Below are 23,587 nucleotides of genomic sequence, written 5' to 3' on the forward strand. Positions count from 1 at the left end.
TGGAACTGCCCCGGCCCTCCCCAATTCGAGGTAACCACAGTCCTGAATCCTGGGTTCACTAGGCCTTTGTTCTCCTCTGTACTTTTTGTCATCTGTGGGTGGTCCTAAAAGAAACCGTTTTGGTTTTAGTTGTTCTGACTTTATTGTGGCTACTGCAATTGAGAAACCACATTTTTTCTTTTCTTTAAACGAATTCAAGCTTCAATAGCCACACGTGGCTCGTGGTTCTATTGGGGACAGCACAGCTGCAGATGACATCACTAAGACTCATCCAGGCTGTCTGCACGCAGCCAGAGCAGGGGACAGCACACCTTTTCTGTAAATGGCCAGAAAGTACATAGTTGAGGCTTTGCAGACCCCATCCAGTGTTGGTTGTCTTCTAAGCAACACTTGAAAGACATAAACCCATTCTTAGCTTGGGGGCAGTACAAAAACAGGCCTTGCTGGCTTTGACCCAAAGGTTGTATACTATTCCACTTAAAAATTATATACTGCACACAACACACTTTGTTGACCCAGTCTCTTGTCAGTGGGCATTTGGGTTGTTTCCAGGTTCTACTGCTCACAGCGGCTCGAACGTTCTCACAAATGCTTCCTGGTATACACCTCTCCCATCAGCGATTTGTAAGAGATCATGCAGACACACAGCCTCTCCAAAACTCCATACAATCACAATTGTTTATTTATGCCACTACAATGGGCATGAAACAGTATCTCACTGTGGTGCTGATTTGCATTTCCCTGATCATCAATAAGGTCGAACATCTCCCTGTATGTTTAGGTACCTTTATGTTAAGATGCATCATGGATGTTGTTCCACTTCTATGAAATGCCTCTTACGTGTCTCTTGCTCGCTTTCCCATCGGGGTGTTTGTCATTTTCATACTTGTTTGTAGGTGTTTCTTAGATATTCTTGACACTAAACCTTTTGTTGGTTATTATTTGTTGGAAATATGGTTTCCCCAGTTTGTAACGTGTCTTCTCACTTCCTTCTAAAGTGTCTTTCGACGAACAGAAAGTCTTAACTTCAACATAGCCAATGTCTGCAATCTTTTCTGATAATGCTTTTTGTGTTGTAAGAAATCCTTCTCTTAATCGAAGTTTGGAAAAATAGTCACCTGTTACTATACTTAGACAAATCTAAATGATATCTAAAATTTCACTTAGGTTCTTAATCCATTTGGAATTAGTCATTGTGCATGGTGTCTAAGAATCTAATTTCATTTTTCCATTAGGATATTCACTTTTTAAGCTCTATTGGTAATTCTCCCCTAAATGCAACCACAGATTCCATAAAATGCTCTTCAAAATCCCCAAGGGGTGTTTTTTCCCCATGGAATTAATAAGTTGAATCTAAAATTTTATAGAGAGTAAAGAGGAAGGAATAACAAAGATACTTGTGATGAAATGAGAAGGATACACTTACCCAATCAGATATCAAAGTTTATTATTATACTACACTAATCTACACAAACTAAGGAATGGGAAAGAACAGCACCATAACGTGCTTAAGGACCATTTTACAGGCCTAATGGTACCCACACTTAGCAAGTGAAATGTGCCATAAACCCACGCCATATGGCAAATGTGGCAGCCACAAGACCCCCGAGTGGACCATCCTGACTGCAGCGCAGGCACCACTCCACCCGCTCTACAGGACTTTTCTATGTGTCTGAGCCACAAGCACAGTGATGTCAGATGATGCTGTCACAAAACAGACAGAGCAGTGACGGCAAAAGGGAAGTTTTCTGAATAATCCTTGGGAAAAGGCTATTACCCTGATGGCCTCACTGCTATGTAACCTATATACTCTACCTTTTAAAAGAAATGAGTGTGGTTTCAAGAAAGAAGGCTTATAACATTTTCTGAAACAGTAACTATTTCATCCTCCACATGTTCAGCACAAATCTAAATTGAAGAGATGATACTAAGCAAGTCTTCAATGTGTCACATCTTATAAAATGAATGTAGCAATTACTACTGGTGCTGAAAAATAACCATACCCACCCCCCACACCAACAAAACACCCTAGACCCTTGCTACTTGGCGTGTGATCCAAGGGCTGACAGCATCACCACCAGCCTGACCTGAGAGCTTGTTAAAATGCAGACTCTCAGGCCCCAACCCAGACCCAGTGAATCACAATGTGCCCTTGAACAGAAGTCCCAATATCTGTGTGTCTAAGAATGTCTGCCCAAGGCGACTACCCGCCCCTTCTCCTCATCCATGTGTCACAACACTGCCTGCTATGGTCACAACACTGGGTCAAGTAGCTCACCCCCTACACTACTTTTTTCTTTTACTCTTTTCTCCATTTTTTCCTTTTTCCTTTTTAGTTTTGTTCTTCTTCTCCCACCACTTCTCACATGATTCTCCTCATGTGGATGAAACCAATAGGAACTCTCTTCCACGGCCAATGGAAGAGTTCCTTTCCCAAGCCAGCAATCTGACCTCGTTGTGTTTTTTGCCATCTTTGTGTTTGTGACTGTCCTAGGCCGTTTTCACTGATGCACAGGATTTCCTGTAGCTCTGAATGGAAGGTGCCAGACTGCTGAATGCCAGCCAAGTGGGGGTCTACATGGACCCCTTTATAAACTGAGGGGAAGGAACTGTAATTCTTCGAATAATAAATAAAACAATTCATTTTCAAAGCTGGTCACTGACAAAAAAGCTAGTGCTTATGACATGGAATAACAGCTTCAACAACAGATGACAATGCATAAAAACTGTCCATGATAATTCACCTAAGTATTTCACAAAAGACATTGATTTAGCATATTAGAACCACTTATTCTAAAAGTTTCCCACAACCCTTACTTCAAAGGGTCCTATGACTTTCCCATTCTTCTACTTAAATAGGATGGCAGTGTTTCCATACGGACAACTGCTTTCCTAATTTTAAAAACAGAATTAACGCTACTTGAAATAACACAGGTCTGGAACAAATGAGGTCAATTTCTTTGGAAGATGGAAAAAGGAATGCCTGGCACATGGCAAATGCTAAATCAGTATTTCCCAAGACACAGTATTGTTTTAGTAAACTATTTCATCGAACTCACAACTTCAATCACAATGGTTAGAGCCTTTATCTCTAGAATTCCCTTGGGAAAATTTAAATACAGGAACCACCACACTCCAACTGACTGGCATCTAAAGACACAACATAGGAATGAAAAGGCTGAGTGAGAAATAGTCTAAGACTGAGTTTTAGAAAATCTATGCCGTATCTTAGCATTATAATGCTCTCTATATAGATCACCTTATAAAATGAAGTCATATAAGCAACAAAAAGCCCCAAGAAATCAGATTCTCCTCTTCAATTCTGGAGTAAAATATAATTTTACATTTAAAGCTATATTGGGGGGATGGTATAGCTCAGTGGTAGAGTGCATGCTTAGCATGCACGAGGTCCTGGGTTCAATCCCCAGTCCTTCCACTAAAATAAGTAAATAAATAAACCTAATTACGTCCCCCCATCAAAAAAATTTTTTTAATTAAAAAAAAAGCTATATCAAAATCATATTTTAAAAAGCTTATCAAGCACATACACATTTAGCTCTATTTTATATGGACCTCACTCCCTTGATTTAATACTCACAAGATCAGCATATTTCTTACAGAGAGCTGCCAGCTTCTCTTCTGGAGTTGAAAGGGTGTTTAGGGCTTGCATCAATAATAAAACTTCTTTTCCTGATGATTAACAAAATAAGAAATAAGTCCAGAAGAAGAAAGATCAAATCTAATCTGTAAATGCTTCGCTTCTGTGTTCTGATATCCAGAGTAAAATAATTTGCGCCTATAACTAGAAATAAAGACATTTACTAGCTAAATTAAGAAAGCTATTTTTAAAATCTGGATCAGCAGGCACCCCTTCCTCCCCACCCCCAACTCCAAATTTCTTCAGTCACTAACACTGTCGAGCTATTTGTAAAAAAAACTCTTGCTGAAAGCTTAAAAACTCCCTTGCTTAACTACTGATATCTAAGTTAAGACAAAGGGCAAGTTACAAAGGGCAGAATATTTTTAAAAGCTTCCTCCTGACCAAGTACGAATATAGAAGGAAATTCAAAGGGAGTTTCAGTTGGTACCCTCTGCCTATCTAAGACACACACAACCACTTGTGACACATATCTTTTCCTTTGAGCAATTTAAATAACTTCTGATGACTGAGTAGGCATATTCTGCCTGTTAACCAATTTAGTGTTGGGGGGAGGATGTCAAAATGGCTCTTCCCTTGGGGAAAGTATTTTAAGGACTCTGGCAGGGAGAAGCAGGTGGCTGGAATAGGAAGGGACAAATGGTGTTTCAAAATAAGTGACAATAATGTTTTACTTCTTAAGCGAGGTGGTAGGTACCATTTTTACTGTTTTAAATGTTCACTCTTTATGAAGGATATTTCATTACAAATACATACATTAAAATGACTTTAGTATATGGTGTACAGACTGCTATGAGGAAAATCAGCAGGCTGACTTCAAAATAGAATCCTTTTCTATCCAGAGAAAACTTTAGTAACAAAGCTTCTCATTCAGCCCAAGACCAGTAAGAATTTTAAAAGAGATGACTAAACATGATATGATTAGAAATAACTGTAATATGACCTGCAATTATTATGAAGATTTTTAAACTCACACGCTACTTAGTTTCTTCTGAAATATAATTCACTACCATAAAATTCACCCTTAAAGTGTATAATTAAGTAAGTATATTCACAAAGTTATACAACTATTACCACTGTCTAATTTCAAAACATTTTCATCACCTCAAAAAGAAACTCCATACCCGTGAACAGTCACCCTGCTCCCTGCTCCAGGCTCCTGGCAACCACTATTCTACTTGCTGCTTCCATGGATTTGCCAATTCTGAACACTTCGTATGAAGTGGAATTACCTAATTTGTGGCCTTTTGTGTCTGGTTTATTTCACTTTGCATAATATTTTCAAGGTTCACCTACTATGACTCATTACTTCACTCCTTTTCATGGCTGAATAATATTCCATTGTACAGACCAACCACATCTTGTTTATCCATTCATCACCTGATGGGTAACTGCATTGTTTCGACTTTTTTGGCTACCATGAACAATGCTGCCTCAGGCACTTGTGGACACGTTTTCAACCTCTCTGAGTACATAATGAGATGTGGAACTGCTGGCTCACATGGAAACATTATTTGTAACTTTTTAAGACTCCATCTGCTTTTACACATTTAATTGGGGCTGGTAATTTTGAAGAAATCTGTCTTGTTTGTAAGGAATTAAAATTATTTTTCATATTTCTATGAATGTTTAAGTTTTCCAAGTTAACAGAAAATGGATTTAATAAGAAGGATCATTCCAACTCAGCATACAGAAAACCAAACAAATTAAGCACTGTTAACCTTAGATATAATAAGTATAAAAAACTTAGAGGCAAACATAAGCTTAAAATAAAAGGGGAATTCAGATTTCATAATGAGATTTAACATATCACATTCTTAGTCCTAAATCTCCAACACAGCAGGACAAAGAAAACATACCCTTGAAAACCAGTCTTAACCCACTTTCTGCACTATAGATAACATGTCGTCTCTAAAGTTTTGTGACTAGTTTCAAAATGGAATGATACATAGTTTTCACAGTAAATTTTGGTCAGACTACATTAAAGATGCAAACAAGGCAAGTCAGATACTACTTCTGTCACTTTGACCCCAGATTTTTTCAAGAAAGCCAATTCTTGATTACTGAGAAAGAAATCGCTTTCTGTGCTGCTACCCTGGCCCCCCGCTCTTCACTGCAACAGACAGGCCAACTGCCCCACTGAGGACAACACATGTAGTAGCTGGACAACATCTCCCTCAACACTGGCCATTTTATAATCACGTGTGCTGCAGAAAAGACAAGTCAAATGAGCAAGGTGTGAAACGTCCAACCCCTGAGCAGAGGTTGTTACCTAAGGTTTTCTCTTTGTTCCTGTTGCACTCTGAATCCTGCCGACCATCGGGGGGGTCTGTTCGAGCCTCTTGCCCGGGAATTTCCTCCCTTGCCTCCTGTGTGCAGTACGCTGGGCTCACCAAACTCCTGCTCTTTGTTAGAAAGTCACTGCTCACATCCTCTTCTAATGAGTGTTTGTTACTTGTGCCACCGCAGTTTGCATCCTGATGTTGAAGAATATCATTTGACTGAGAGTTACGCAACATATCTGCCTTCACCCCTAGCCCGCACATTCCAGCTTCTTCCATTGTGCCAATCACAAACTAGAGGGAAAAGGAGGAGAAAATAGATGGAAAGGGGGTTAAGTCAAATGTAATCAATCTTCACAATCAATCGCACACCATAGGTTGACAACTTTTTTTCTTAGTTTGTAAAATCTATGTAAACATGCGGGTCTCTAAGTTTCACTGAGGTGACCTAACTGTAAAGAAGAAGAAAATTAAAGTTAAAACAAATCACACAACTAAGCAGTACCAAAGGAAGAAAGAAATGCCATTTAGTTATACACCTAAACTTATTTCAAAAAAAAAAATGTATCAAGTTGTGTTAGTGCCTGGCCAATAAAAAATAAACTTATTTCCCTATAAAAATTCACCACTTAAAATAATTAGCATCTTAAAAGGCACAAAATTACCCTAATGAACATTAATCATTCTAGTCTCATCCTCAGGGAGATGGGATGGCAGAGCTGGCTCCCAAGCTGTCTAGCAGAAACCCATGTTCCTCCAATATCCCATGGAGCTGGTACCACCGGACGACATCGTGGGACTCCCACGTCAAGTTCCGGCTGATAAAATGTGAGCTGAAGTGGTGACCTTCTCTTGGGTAATGAAACTTTTATTCTTTAAAGCACACATTCTTTCTCCACCATCTGGTCTTCACTCTGGCTGGATGCAAAGGTCTCCGAGCATCTAAGAACTGGCAGAGCCACAGGAGGAAAGCAGCCTGAGCCCTAAATCTCACATACACATAGAAGGAAAGCTGCCCTTCTACCACTCACACTGGACTCTTAGATGACTAAGAAAATTAATTTCTCTCACGTTAAGCCACAGACATTTTGAGATTTGTATTTTAAGCAGCTCTCCCTGCCCTAACAAATATAGAAAGTAGGCATGGGAGAGACAGCTTCATTCTAGTATTTTATTCTCGAATCAGTAATTTAACTTTACTTTCTCTTCTACCATATCATTAACCCATTCATTTGAGGGGGTGTTTTCCCCCTTGTTAACACTACTTGGCCATATGATGGGGCGCAAATTTAAATTCTGTACATTTTCTCTCTGTATGAAAGAGGGCCTCTTCCTTTTTTGAATAATACAACTGAAGGGGAGGTGGCTAATACCTTTCTCTTATCACAAGTGGACAAAAGCTATTTTACAAAGTTAATAGGAGAACAGAGACTTATTACTTCAAGTTGTTCAACTGAAGAACTGAAAATAATCTGAAGTATCCAAGTAGCAGGTAATGGAGAGGTTAAGAGAACTAAATCCTTATCTTGTACATCTAATGCTGATAAATCAAGTACTGCACTTTTGGAAGAACAAACTGGTGCAGCCACTTTTAAAAACTCTTTCACAATATGGACACCTTCCAACCCAGTTAATTCTACTCCTAGGATTTTACCCGAGTAGGTACGGGTGTGCAGCCAAAGGCCAAGAATGTTTAAAGCAGCACTATTTGTAATTGCCCCCAAACAAAATCAACCCAAATTTCTCTCAACAGAAGAATGGGTACACCATAGTATGTTCATGCCATCCAGCACTGAGAATGGACTAGAGGCAGCGTCACAGATGAGTCTCAGAGAATGCTGTCAGGAAGCTGCCAGAAGAATGCATAATGCAGGAAACCATTTACATATAAAGTTCAAAAATGGGCAAAGCTAATTGATAGTAGTAGAAATCAAGACAGTGTTTACTTTGAGGGGAAGGGTCCTCTAGGGGGCTTGGTAATATTCCATAGTTCTTAACCTGGATGGGGTAACAAAGATGTTCACTTTGTGAAAATTCATTAAGCCTAAACCTTTATGGTTTGTATACTTTTCTGAATATGTATTTTACTTTGATAAGGTTTATTTTTAAAGCTGCAATTTATATGAAGAGTTATGAAGAACTGAACCAGAAATATTTTTCTCTGGGGAGAGAGATTAGAGATGTGCTGCTTTTCAAGACGTTTTAAAAATAATGTACATGTAATATTTTCATTTCTTAAAAAAAACAATGCATTAAGGAGAAATGGGTTTAGAATTACGGTTTGATGTTTCACTCTTAAATTCTTTCCGAAAATTTAAAAATTCTCTTCCATATGTAATGCATTCCATAGAGCAGCGTCTCTCAAATGTAATCCAGAGGTATTAGGTCTACAAAATTTCATAACAAGGTTTTAGGAAACGTCTTTTGTTAAATTTCATTACTGCAGAAACTTCTTAAAGCCATTAATATGCCCAAATAACATATTACAGAACTATTAATATCATACCAAATGCAAAATGATCATTTTAACACTGTATTATAGATATAACTACTAGTTCCACATCTATTTTATATCAAATATTAAACTGTCACATCCTCGTTGGGCATGGATAATGTTAACAGAAACCCTTTACACAAAAGCAATACAGAGAAAACGGAGAAAAAAACTCCAAGTACTATTAATACCATCTTCCCCAATTTCTAAAAGATAATTTTTAAACCTATTCCCTGAAAACCATTAGCCTAAGAACAGGGCTACAAAACCACAATGCTGGCTTTAAATACTGATGGAAGTCTGTTAAAAGATAATTAAAATGGAAGATTGCTTATCTCTAACACGTAACAGAATTTCTCAGAAGCAGAATGATAATAAAGCTCACATAATACCAGAAAACATGGTGTCAAGCCACATCAAAAGTCTAATGAGCAAGCAATTTGTTGGAAGGGGAAGCATAAATAATTTTCACTAAGGAAAAGCTGAGGTCTCTCCCAAGATCAATTTTAGTAAGAAAGCTACCTGAGATTGGAATTGGTTAATTTCCAGTTTTCCAGTTCTATTGGTGATTTTTCATAACATCTTTTGAGATATAATTCACATACCATACAATTCTCTGGTTTTCAGTGTATTCACAAAGTTGTGCAACCATCCTCACAATCAACTGTACAACACTTTAGTCACCTCGAAATGAAAGCCAGTACCCTTTTAAGCTATAAATCCCTAATCCTCCCAGCCCTAGGCAACTCATGTACTTTCTGTCTCTAAGATGTGGTTACTCTGAACATCCTGCATAATGATTTCAAGGTTCATCCATGCAGTAGCATGTATCAGTACTTAATGTCTTTTTATTGCCAAATAATATTCCATTGCATGGATATACCACATTTTATTTATCCATTCATTAATTAATAGATATTTGGATTATTTCCAACTTTGGTTATTATAAATAATTTTGTTAAGCTTAGTTATTGCACATTTTAAGTGTTAGAATCAATTAGTCTAAGTCCTTCAATTTTATTATAGTGTTTTTTAAATTTACCTATTTTTGTCTCATTTTAAAATATAAAATTCATGAATGCAAAATCAAAAATAATAATAATAATTTTGTTATGAACATTATAAAAATTTATTATGAACATTAATGTACAAGTCTTTCTGGGGACATATGTTTACTTTTTGCCAGGGTACATGCCTAGGAGGAGAACTGCTGGGTCATATGGTCACCTTATGTTTATTCTGAGGACCCGCCACACCATTTTTCTAAGTAACCACACCATTCTACATTCCCACCAGCAGTGTGTGACGGTTCCAATTTCTCCACATCCTTATCAACACTTGTTATGTGTCCTTTTGATTACAGCCATCACAGCTGCTGTGAAGGGATCTCATCTAATGACTAGTGATGTTGAGAATCTTTTCATGTGCTTACAGACCATTTGTATATCTCCTCTGGAGAAGTTTTTATTTTTCAATTTTTAAAAAATTTTATTTATTATTGCATTAATTACTTTGGTGAGGGTGAATTAGGTTTGTTTATTTTTGGAGGACATACTGGGGATTGAACCCAGGACCTTCTGCATGCTAAGCATGCACTCTACCACTTGAGCTATACCCTCCCCACTGGAGAAATGTTTATTCAGATCCTTTGCCCACTTTTAAATTGGGTTGTTATGTTATTATTGAGATGTAAGAGTTCTTTATATGTACGAGGTACAAGCCCCTTACCAGATAAATGATTTGCAAATATTTTTTCTCATTACTGTTCTTCATTCTCTCAGTTTTGGAGAAAAGGCACAGTATAGTCACCTATTTCAAAATGTCATAGGAAATTTAACTAAAAGTTACTCTTTCAGATTAAAGCTGTATGTAATCAATAATAACTACATAGAAAAAAGACAGTTTAGAAAGGTCACATTGTTCACTTAACTCAAAATAATAGCTGGTGGCACTGAGTATAAATCAGGATATTAAATTAATCTGTGTAGTGCACAACCATCACATCTCATACTATAGTTTTTTTTTTGTCTTTTAATTGGTGTATTTTTTACCACAAAGTATACTTCTAATGTTATTTCATCACTCTCTATTTTTAGTTACTACTACTTCTTTTTTCTTCCCAGACACTCCTTTCACCTCTAAGCTTCTATCACACGTATTACATTATCACCCATTTGGTAGGTACATCCTCCCAGATAGTGACAGATTATGCATAAAAGGTCCTCGAGTGTCAACTGATGGAAAACACAAGGGGCCAAAATGGCTGAAAACAAGTTAAGCATTACCACAAGTTTGAGAAAACTACCATTATTATTTTATCATGAGGAAGAAGACAGTATTACATTTCCCTTCTCTCCTGTGCAATTAATTTTGATGTACTTTTCACATTTGCTAATGAAAGACTTATACTGGCTCTACAAAATCTTCTTGTTTATGAATAAGCCCAGTTCCAGCTGGGCCTGATTCCAACCCTAGTCTACAAATACTCTTGAAATAGCAGGCCCTAATTTTCCCTACTTGAGACTCTGTACTGGACCATTCAATATGAAACAAATTCTTAGGGCCAACAACTTTAAGTTGTAAATGATTTCTCAACCTTCATCTCCTTTAGCAGAGAATTCTGTATCATGTGGCCAATACAACTTCCTACTCTGCCCTCTCTGATACCCATTCTGGACGCCTTTGTTTGGGTACAATCTCTCATATAAACAGCAGCAACAGCAGCTAACACAGAGCAAATACGACATCCAGGCACTATTGTAAGCACTTTCCTATATTAACTAATTTAATCCTCACAACGTCACAAGGTAAGTACCAATACTATCTCTATTTTACACATGAGCAGACTGTGGCATGCTAAAGTATCTAGCCTAAGGACACAGTTAGAAAACTGCAGGGCAAAAAATTGAACTGTCAGTCTAGCTGCTAAGTTCATGTTCTTAATGACAATGTAGTGCTTCAAGACTACCCTTTGCCATACAAACATCCTTGTCCTGACCCGGCCATCTTACAGAAGTCTGTTGAATAATTGGGAGAGATGCTCCCAAAATATTATATTTTAAAAGAAATTACAAAATAGTATGCATCATCTATTTTATACATACACATGTGTGTATATGTATGCACATATGTATATACACATACTCACACAAAGTGTTAGGAGAAAATACATCTAGATATTAATAATGGTTATTTCTAAATGGTGTAATTATGGGTGGTGCTTTTTTTTGCTTCATTGTATTTTCTAGTTTTACTACAGTGAATTTTTATTACTCCTGGAATTTAAAAGAACTCAAAAAGAAAACTACCCGCACTAACAACACTGGAAGCATCACAGAACATGCCTAATTTTTACTAAAAACTCTAAGCACAGTCATAGATAAAAATTAATCTTTTATGTAACATAAATGGATACTCAAATAAAGAAGACTATGACCTACAACCCAACAAAAATGGGCCATCATGAAGCAAGGCTTCACAGAAAAGGAAACACAAATAGCTTATCAACATATGATTAACTTTACTCACAGTAACAGAAATCCAACTTAAAACTATCAGATACCATTTTTCACATCAAAAACTTTGACAACACAGTGTGGAAGAGGGTGTGAGGTATTCTCAAGCACTCCTGGTCGGGGGATAATTAGTTTAACCACTAAAGACTCCAATTCAGGGTGAGGATTGTCTGGGAAGGGGACAAGGTAACATTCTGGGGTCCATGGGAATGCTCTGTATCTTGATGAGGGTTTGGGTTCCAGAGCTGCACGCAATTGTTAAAAACTCAGCATGTACATATTTAACATGGCTTCATGGGTGAAGGGATGGATAGATAAGTAAAAAAGCAAGTATAAGAAACTGTCAATGCATAGGAAACAAATTTATGGATACCAAAGGGGAAGGGCAGGAAGGGATACATTAGGAGTTTGGGATTAGTGGATACACACTATTATATATAAAATAGATAAACAACAAGGATCTACTGTATAGCACAGGGAACTATATTCACTCTCCTGTAATAACCTATTATGAAAAAGAATATATATGTATGTATAACTGAATCATTACGCTGTACACCAGAAAGTAACACAACATTGTAAATCAACTATACTTCAATTAAAAAAAAGAAAGAACTGTCAATGATAGAAACTAGGTGGTGGCAATAAGATGTTCAGTATCAAATTCTTTCAACTTTATTGTATGTTTGAAGTTTTTCATAATAAAATGTTGGAAAAAAATCATCATGCCACATATGCTTTGACCCAACAAATTAATTTCTTATAATTTTTCCTACAGAGAAACCATTACATCTGTAAAGTGATATACATAAGAGATATTTATGCAGCATTATTTGTAGTGACAAAAAAATCAGAAATACCCTAAATGACAATTAATAGTGGACTGGATAGATCATCTGTCTACATCTATACAATGGAGTACTGTAGCATCTGTTAAAAAAATAAGGTCATTGTGTAATTACTGACCTGTAAGGATAGGCTGAAAAGCAAAAAAACAAACTACGCTGGAGTATGTACTATACTGCAGGCCATGATTGGGGGGGTTCAATGGGGAGGGGGGTGCCGTGTAAGTTTATGAGCAGAAGCTTATGTACAACCTCTGGAAGGAGACAAAGAATGGTATTAATGGAGGATAAACTGGGTGGGTGGGAATGGGAGGGGCAGGTCAGTGGGCTTACTTACGGAGCACACCTGTTTTTACCTTTTGAGTTAGGGACCACAAATTACCTTCAAAACAGTTTCTTGTTGTTTTTAAATACCAAGATGAATAGAGTTCTCTAATACAGTACCTATCATGAGGAAAAACAAGAGGAGGAGGAAATGTTTATATAAATTCCAATCTCAAATGAAAATGAAACAATAAATAGTTTCAAGATGAATTTCTATTTGAACTCTTCCCTGAATAAAATCCTGAAACAAAAGCTATCACATTTTCATTCCATTTACCAGTCTATAGTCACAAGCAGCATGTGTAGCTCTTCTGTCCTGGCCTGAAAGACACTTTGAGAGCAGTCATTTACTACAGCCCTGACCCCCACATCCCAGACCCTAGCCACACCCTCTGTTAAAGGATCCATTTCCCAAATCTCCCTCCATCATCCCAACACTTGGAGCTGAGATGACCCCTTAACTGAAGAAGATATGCCTTCAAAATGGACAGCCACCAGTTTATCAACAATTAATTCTAGGAACAAAGAATAACTATTATAGAAATTCTTACAAACAAACATGAACACTCTGTATTCACCTACTACTTGTAACAGCTTTTTGAATCAATACATTTGAAACTAAGATTGCATGGGAACTAAAAGCCTAAAAAAATGTAAGCTTCTTTCCCTTTTACTCTGTGAATAGAGAGAAAGATGAATAATTTTAAAGTGCAAGACTTTCACTGATGCTCCTTCAAATACTGTTGAAGCTAAAGAACCATATTTCTTTGGCTTATTTTGTTTAAAGAGCTTAAATGTTTTTAGTGATGGTTGTTCTTTTACTAAGACTGGCCTAAAGAAAAAACAAAAAAGCCAGCACCCACATTCACTTCCTAATTATTTCAACTACCATCTGCTTAAACCTGCTTGAATGCCCTGTAACCAGCACCAGGCATGTGCTGAGAGCAGATCACTCGGGCCCTGCCAAGGGCCAGGGCGGCCCACAGAGGGAGCAGCGGAGAAGGATGTGTACACTGATGCATTTCCCCGGGCTGAGGTCCTTAGCATCCCTAGCTCCTCCTTGCCCACAGCCTTCAGCAGCACCTCCTGAATTATGGGGGCCCGATTGGCCCCACCCAGCAGGATCACCTGCTCGATCTCATTCAGATTCTTCTCGGCACTCTGGAGGGCCTGCTGCACGGGCTAAGCACCCAGTCAGGTAAGTCTGCACACAATTCTTCAAACTCGGCTCCAATCACCTTTGCCCTGAAACCCACATCGTCCATCAGGCCCGGGATCTGTGCCATGTGGTTGACATTGGCACTCAGGACGGTCTTGAGTCAACTGGCCCCACACATCCTTGGCTCCCTAAAAAGCTGGTCAGGTGCTCATGCGGCTGGAGCTCCATCTCCAGGCTCTCCAGGTTTGGTCAAATCCCACTCCCTGGATCCGCAGCTATGGCTGCATCCCCGCATCCTTAGTCTTCACTGTCTGTTATAAAGTAGGCAAAGGGACCCTTCAGAACCTACAAGCCCCATTACCCCATTTAATCTTCTCCACTCCACTGAGAGGTGGGCCTTACTTTTCCCAGAAAAGGAAAGTGAGACTCAGTGAGCTGAAGTAACTTACCCAAGATCATATTAAAGTCAGTATAAGGGGTCAGCAAAATTCAAAACCAGGTCTGTCAAATTCAAGACCCTATGTTCCCACCATTACCCTACTCCCCTCCGTTCACACCGCAGCCTTGGAAAATGAAGTTCAAAGTCAAACAGGCAGTTACAAAACAAATTTAAGAAATTCAATGTCTAAAAATACACAAGTTGCTAGATGTACCAGTATGAATTTAGGAGCACACTGGGGAAGAGCTGGAGAATTTTTAGCAGTCATTAACTCTGGATTTAAGGAGGTGAGACAGAACTAATTTGGAGGTAGGGATATCTTCAAATAATATTAAGTGATTATATTTAAGGTATTAGGGTTTTTTTGTTTTGTTTTGTTTTACTTTTTTGTGTCTTCAGATAAGCTAAATTATCTCTAAAAAGCCCTTCAACCCTGTGTTTCTAATAACTTACCCTAAGAGTCATCAACTGCCAAACAGGAATGTGAAGACAAGGGTGCGTGCTTGCCCGGGCCCGTGCGGGCCAGCGCCGGGGCGGTTAGTACCCAGGACACCAAAGACGCTCTCTGCTCTCGGCATGTCTGCTATAGGCCTTGATTGATTTTGGAAATGTGAACCTCTCTCCTAAACATTTCCAGTATGTTGAGGGGCTTTCACATTTCCAAATACAAATTTTACAAACCTACCATTTTCGTATGTTTTTGTATTATTTTTTAAAATGGATGGATGGAGTTGGTGGGTTCACGTGCTTGTTAAACTAGAAAAGTGGCTTCAGCTTTAAACATCACTTAAAATGGTCTATATACTAAGGCTATTTTAAATCATTCTGGATAGCAAAGTTTTTCACACAGCTAACACTTTATCATTCATCTCAAAATTGTGTTTTAATCATTTTAGACCAAAGTTTTAAAATATGTATTCCATAACTCAATGCCTCCTTAAATAGTCTGTCTTACTGTGTTAGAACAAAGGAATGAAATGGAAGGGTTTTTATTTTTAACAGATAAAATGATATAATTAAGTTCTGCTGTACTTGTTTCTATGATACGCCTATATTCTTTAAGACAATAATTTCTTAATATCTCAAAACATAAACTCCTAAACGTGAGATCTCATTTTTATTTCAGATATGGAATACTTGTCTGAGACTTCCTAATTATATAGCACTGTCTTCAGAAACAGGCCACATAGACCCATATATGGGAATTTACTATATTAAAAACAGTGTCATATCAAATTGGTAAAGGAACTAAACAATCTGAGATATCTCCCAAGCCTTATGGGGGTAAAAAGTGATAAGCTGTCTCACCCCTCCAGATATATCAAGATTGAAACATGAAAAATGAAACCAACAAAGAATTAGAAGTTCTAAGTAAAAATTTTTTCATAACCTTAGCAAGTGGAAAAGGCCTTTCTCAGGAAATCAGACAAGTGAGAAGCTATTTTACTTTTTAAAGAAGAGATCAATTTACTAAATAACAATCGATAACTTTGGACTAGCCAAAAGACTACGTTCATAAGGGTTTCAAATGAGTCAGAGACTCAATTTTCAAGGGTTTGTGAATAAGTAGATCATTGTTAAAGAACTAAAAATGCCCAACATACAAAAGTGTGTTCAACCTCCTTCATAATTGAAGAAATACAAATAAAATGCAAATCAAAGTAATACACTATCTTTTACCAACCAGATTTAGAAGAATGATTTTTAAAAAACCCTTCATGTGGGCAAACAGGTCCTTCAGTACAGTCCTGGGAAGTCTATTGGCAGGGTGTTGGTTTTGCAGAGGTATTTAGCAACATTTCTCAACGTCTGAATGCACTTTCATTTTCACCAGCGACTCCACTGTAGTTTATCCCACAGATATTCTCACTCAAGGGCAAAGGCTATTCAGCAAACCACCGCTTGTTACCACGCACAACTACCGGGATGTCTACCAGTAAGGAACTGGTTAAATAAATAATGGTCATCCACACAAGGTAAAACAAGGCAGCTATTCAAAAGAATAAGGCAGAGCCATGTCACTACGGACAGATCTCCAAGGTATAATTAAGTAGGGAAAAAGAAACATCTGGTCCAGGATGAACACATCAGTATAAACAAAAATGTATTGGTACAGAAGCCAGTATACAAAGAAAATTTTTCTATATATTCCTAAAACTGTTCGCCATGTACAGTATTATAAAAAATATTATTATATTTTTTCCACTATTCCACCACATACCAACCTTCGAGCCTGAAGACCTGCAGGAGTTTGTCTCGAAGCAGTTCATGTCATCTTCTCTCTTTTCCCTGCTCTATGGACCTCTGTATCTGTCCCCCCCAATCTTTACACTACATCCTCTACTGGATTATTGTGGGAGTAGGATCTACTAAACATGATTTTTTTTTAATTGAAGTATAGTTGATTAACAATATTGTGCTAGTTTCAGGTGTACAGCAAAGTGATTTGGTTATACGTATACATATGTATATATCTCTATTCTTTTTTTTTTCCCCAATTCTTTTCCCTAAGCATGAATTTTTGTAGCCATTCTGGCTTATTTCCTTCTTAAAACAATTCTGAAAATTGAAATATCTCATTTAAACTTGGCCTCAATTTATAACCATGGCTAGGATATCTGCCAAATTGCTTTACCAGTTTAAAAAAAAAATTTAGTCATGGATAATGAACTCTTTCCAAGTACAATCAGATGGTAAATAGTAAAGCCTACTGTTTGAGACATATGGGATACACAAAAGAGGGTTACGTTAACAGAGTATGTATGAGGAAAAGTTCCGAGTGAAGGGAGGGAGGAAAAAACCTAACATTTACTAACTGCTATGTGCCAGATATTTAAAAATACATTATTTAATTTAGCCTTACAATTCTAAGATAGTGAGAATATTTTTCCATTATACAGATAAACAAGGAAGCAAAGTAGGAAGGGAGGGAGGGAGAAGAAAGCCATTATCTGAGCCCTACATGCACTCAGCCTGGTATGGACGTAATGCTTCTATGGGGAAGGTCCTCAAGAGTGACATCTAAAGTTAAGAAACACTGAAATATCCAAATGTCCATCGATGGATAAGCTGGTGAAGGAAATGTGGTGCATACAGGCAGACCTTGTTTTATCATGCTTCACTTTGTTGCACTTCGCAGATATTGTTTTGGGGTTTTTTTGTTTTGTTTTGTTTTGTTTTTACAAATTGAAGGTGTGCGTGGCGACCCTGCACTGTCAGATAATGATTAGCATTTTTTTAGCAATGAAGTGTTATTTAATCAAGGTATGTACATTATTTTTTAGACATAATGCTACTACACACTTAAGAGACTACAGTATCGTGTAAACATAACTTTTATATGCACGAGGAAACCAAAAAATCCACATGACTCACTTTATTGGGTTATTTGCTTTATTGCGGTGGTCTGGAACCCAACCTGTGCTATCTCCAAGGTGTGCCTGTATATACATACATTAGGACATTATACAGCCTTAAAAAGGAAGAAAATTCTGACACATGCTACAACACAGATGAACCTGGTAGACATCACGTTAAGTGAAAAAAGCCAGACACAAAAGGACACACATTGTATGATTCCACTAATATCAAATACCTGAAGCAGTCAACTTCATAGAGACAGAAAACAGAATGGTGGCTGCCAGGGGCTGGGGGCAGGGTGGATGGAGGACAGAGTTTCAGTCTGGGAAGGTGACAAAGTTCTGGAGATGAATGGTGGGACAGCTTGCACAGCACTGTGAATGTCTCAATGCCAAAGAACTGCACACCTAAAAATGGTTAAAACGGTAAATTTTATGTTATGTGTATTTTACCGCACAAAGAAATACAATGAATCATGATTTCAAATGTTCAAGCCTTTAGCAAATAAAACTTAACTTTATACAGGTCATCAGGAATTAACTGTAAAAATATTCTGATTGCTAGGATTACTGAATCGCTCCATTAGCAAGATAAAGCAGTTGAGTAGTAATTGGGATGCCATATTCCTCAAAACAAGTCTTAGGAAAAGGCCCAGGAAAAATAAACCTATTCTCTTCTGGCAAAACAGTACCGGGGAAGATGAAACAAGAAAAAGTAGACCCCACTTCTGATAAAATCAAAGGGCAGTGGTTCTCCAGTACACTCTGTGGACCCTTCCAGGTAGTCTGCAGGCTCAAAAACTATTTCATAGTAACACTGAAATGGCATTTGTCTTTTTTGGTGTATAGGTGTGTAGGTGTTGACACCTACACTGATGGTGCAAACGTTATCATGACTAACACTTCTGACTCCTTAGAACAAATCAAGGCAGTGGCACCAAAATATATCAGGAGTCATGGGTTTCATCACTATACCATGTACTCAAGGTGGGGGTGGGGACAGTTCACCTAAAAATGCCCTTGGGGAAGCAATAAAAAATTATTAATTTGTATTAAATCTCAACCCTTGAGTACACATCTTTTTCTATTCTGTGTGAGGATACAGAGCACTTCTGCTACACAACAAAGTATGCTGGGGATCTTGAGAAAAAGCACTAACGCAGCTCTTGGAATTATGAGCCCAACTGGCAGCGTTTTCAAGGATCACCTTTTTGTAGTCCTTTGAAGGACAGTCTATGCGTGTGTATTCAGACTTGGGTATCTGGCAGACATTTTCTCCAAAATATGTGAAGTGAGCCTGTCACTTCAAGGCAAACAACTCAAAGTGTTTGTTGTCAAAGATAAAATAGTGAGTTTTCAAGCAAAATTTAGAGTTTTTAAAAACTATCTGCCACCATGAGCTTCCCAATACTTAAAAAGACTTTTCTGTGGAAATCAGTGGTGATATTAACAAGATTTTGATATTGTAAAACAAAACGTGCTAACAGTTGGAAGAGCAACACAATTCAGTAAATCAGTACTTTCCAAATGACTAACGGATGATGTTACAAAATGATGCATGGGAGAAAACATCCATTCAAAGTGCAAAACAGACCCAGAGTTTTCAAACTACGAAAAGTTCAATGGGGTTTCAGATCCCACACTGGCAACTAACCTGCAAGAACAACTACTTGCCAAGTTTTGGTGTAGTATCGAAGAATTTCCACCATCATCTAAAAAGGCTATTAAAATATTCTGCCCTGTTCCAGCTACATATGTGTGTGAGGCTAAACTGTTCATACACATCACCTAAACTGGCACACTGCCGCAGACTGAAGCAGCAGCAGAGACAGAACTCAGCTGTCTCCTACTAACTCAATCATTAAAGAAATCTGCAAAAACGTAAAACAATGCCACTCTTCTCAACTCTTATTCTGGAAAATCAGCTACTTTTAATTTTACAACAGTATTTACATGAACGTGTAGAAGGCAGCTTCTGACAAGGCCCCCAACAATCCTCGATCCTCGAGGTATCCACGACCTTGTATAATCACCTCCCCTTGAGTGTGGGCAAGACCTAGTAACTTCTAAGGAAGAGAGAATTTGGCAAAAGTGAGAGGACATTACTTCTTTGATGATGTGATGAAGGACTGCCCCTCCTCCGCCACTGCGCAGGCACTCTCTCCTCGCTACTCTGGTGCAGCAGCAGCCATGCTGTGAGGTGTCCATGGAAAGGACCCCGTGGCAAGGGACCAAGGGAGTCCTCCAGCCAACAAGAGCTCATGAGGAACCAAGGCCTCAGTCCAACAACTTGCAAGGAATTGAATCCTGCCAACAACCACCCGAGCGAGCTAGGAAGTGGACCCTTCCCAGACAAGCCTTCGGATGACAGCAGCCCACCAGAGGTGGAAGCAGAGGACCCAGCTAAGCCAGTTCTGATGGACAGAAACTGAGATCATAAATGCTGCTTCAAGCACTAAGTTTTGGGGTGATAGTTATACAGCAATAGACAACTAGTACACCACCAGCTGATCTTTTCAATTGAATAATCATCTGAAAATTGTTTTGACTTCTAAAATATAGGAAGCATTATTAGGTATAACCCAACTAAATGAAAACTCCTTGGGATTCTCATTTTTAAGTGTGCAGAAAGATTCTGAAACCACAAAGTTTGAGGACTGCTGTGCTGGCTGCGGTGGAACAGGGACAGCGAGGGACTCGGCCAGCTCAGTCCAGCCACGGTCCGCGAGGGCTCCCTGTCTGGGCACCCAGAGCCGAGCAGATTCATCCCCAGGGAACACGAAAGGTGGGAGGACAGAGAGGAGAGAGCCGGGGCCTTCCTGTTCAACCACACCGAACAAATTAGCCTTTCCCTTTGGGCTGTGACTGGTGTACCGTACAGTATAACCACATGGGTGGTGAGGGAGAATTGGTATAAACCATTTTCCCTTGGCCTTTCTTTGTTGCTGTGGTTCATTCAGAAGCTTCTCCAACAGTACTTGATATATTCCCTCACGTAACCCTCAGAACTATCTTAAAGGCAGGTATGATGAACAAATAGCTTCAGTGATCAGGTAATTTTAAGTAATTTGTCCAGTCACAGACCTAGCACTTGGAAAGCAGACACTGAACTCTTATCTTTCTCTACATATTCCAAAGAGTATGTTCTTCCAAGGGTACGTTAAAAATAAACAGGTGTGGTTATGGTCACACAACTCCAAATATACTAAAACCAGTGAACTGTACTCTGTAAGTGGATAATTTGTATGGTATGCACACATCATTTGCCTTTTACTCAAAGGATGATGGCATGAGATTTCACACTTACTTCTAAAGCCATTTCTTTTATTAAAAGGAAGGGTGCTGGACTCCATGATTTACAAAATCACTTCTAGCTCTAAAATTGTAATTCAGTGATTATCAGCAATCTGAGAGATACCTGAACTAGCCTAAACACCTATCTAGGCAGCAAAAGGGTCAGGAAATAAGATTTTAATGCCCAAAGCTACAGCACTATGCTGGGGCTTGATCTATTTTGCCAAAGGGAAGGAGCTGAGCCACACATTCAGCACCTTCAAGTCACAGACTCTTAAGAAAATGGTCCTCTACTTTTTATGAGTGATCTAAGTGCAACATCCCTGTCCCAATTTTATGGAGTCATCCTTCCTCAGTTCCACATGGACCAATCATGATGCACATCTGAAACATCAACCCTTCTCTTTTTACTTGTCCTACTGAACCCAGCCACTTCAGCTTTTTGTTACCACTGTGTTGTGTAGACTTTGAGAGGTTTAAAAGGCTCCCTCTAAAACTTTCAATTCATCCAAATTACATTTGGAGGTGACTTTGCAGGAAGGTACACGGCAGCACACCTCCAAAATGATGTATCTTAAGGTCAACGTAGGGCCTAAGGGAATGAAACAAATGGTAGTAAAGATATAAGGCTCAAAACTCCCCAGGTTCCTGAATTACAACCACTTTCCTATACCCACAATGGCCCAACCCCACCCTTTAAAATTTGTTTTCATTCAGCAAAAACTAATACTCGTTTTACGTACCACCAAGTTCTACTCACATTCAACAAGGAACACATTCTCATTTACTATCCTTGAGAAATGTGTTTAGAGAGCACAAGACACATGGAATATGGGTAATGCCTTTGGAGCCAAAAGACCTCGGCCTCTGAACAGACCACTTACTACCTCCTGGGTGGCCATGGGGAGATCAACCTCTCAGTTTCCCGATCTGTAAACCAGGGATGTACAGGACCTACCTTCTAGAGTTGTAAGAAGATTAGATACAATGAATATATATTGCTAGCATGTTGCAGAACTGTTTATAATATCTGAATAAAGATACAATTTACAAATTATGCAAAATGCCTACATTCTTACTTTTAATATTGCCCACATGTCAATTCAAAAAATCCTTAAAGAAACATGTTTCTAAGCAACTGTACCTCTTCCTCACCAAACCATCCTACTTTGACCTGAGACAAGGAAAAACAGAAAAATGAAAAAGTGATAGTTTAGCAATATTACTCATGACAGTCGCAGAGTGGGAGGTGGGTGATGATAAGAGGACGACACTGGTCATTTAAAATATCTTTTCCTTCAAGAACATTTAAGTAGTTATAAGCAACAAGAGAATTTCAACTAGGAAATAAAGTAAATCATAAAAATATACTCCAGGTTCAAACCCTTAAAGGGTCATCTGGCCTATTTTTATCCTCTTCTAGAAACGCTCCACTTGGGAAAAATTTAACCGTAGCTAATTCTCAATGTTGATGAATACTGTATTAAGCTGATATTTCACTTTATACACTTTACTGTTACATTCATTATACTAACTTAAAGTTACTGATAATCACAACAGAACCAAACAAACAGGAACTGAGGAGGAAGGGGGCGGGAAGGGGAGGAAGAAAGAGGCAAAGGGATTTCTTTGGGATGTTGGGTTAGAACTTCCCAGGTGACAGAATCTGCGCGTGGAGTAGGGTACGTCAGTTGTATTATCAATTACACAATTAAATATCAGCTCAAGGCCAACTTTACCAACTCTGAGCTGTGCTATTTAAGCAAGGTTTTCTTTTGGACTGAGCTTCAGATGCCCTATCTATATCTGCAGAGATAAGGAAATATTAGATAGAATGTCAATTTTAAGTGCCTAGCACAATGCAGGAAATAGTGAGAACTCGGAATCCTTTCCTTTGAAACACAACTCTCTAAAAAGTATAAAATCTGAGCAGCTTATTTATTGAAAAGAAATCTATTATAGTGACTCCTTCCGTGAAGAATCTCACACAAAGGCAAATCACACACACTGTTTTATAAAGTCTGGATTTGGCGCACACATTTCTAAACAAAACTTCTCTAGTCAAGACCAATATAGAGGACACCAAATCATATACAACACCTACCAGTAACACAATATATCAACGTAGTATATTATGATCGATGAAAAGTGGTACTGCTGGAGGGACTGCTGTATCTGGTCTGCTCTCATTACTGCTTTGCCTGTTTGGTTCTTCATG

General features: G+C 38.4%; 1 protein-coding gene across 3 annotated transcripts in view; it reads right to left on the reverse strand.

Annotated features, from left to right (window-relative positions):
* TXLNG (taxilin gamma) overlaps positions 1-23,587 on the reverse strand; it is a 46,496-nt gene that overhangs the window by 18,516 nt on the left and 4,393 nt on the right. For all 3 annotated transcript variants that reach the window (XM_064483375.1, XM_064483376.1, XM_064483374.1), the window contains exons 2-3: positions 5,931-6,234; positions 3,599-3,690 (exon numbers count right to left, since the gene is read on the reverse strand). In XM_064483375.1, the coding sequence (XP_064339445.1) occupies positions 3,599-3,690; positions 5,931-6,234 (396 nt within the window). The remainder of the gene's footprint in view (positions 1-3,598; positions 3,691-5,930; positions 6,235-23,587) is intronic.

The sequence above is a fragment of the Camelus dromedarius genome, chromosome X, assembly GCF_036321535.1.
Source record: "Camelus dromedarius isolate mCamDro1 chromosome X, mCamDro1.pat, whole genome shotgun sequence".
Taxonomy (NCBI): Eukaryota; Metazoa; Chordata; class Mammalia; order Artiodactyla; family Camelidae; genus Camelus; species Camelus dromedarius.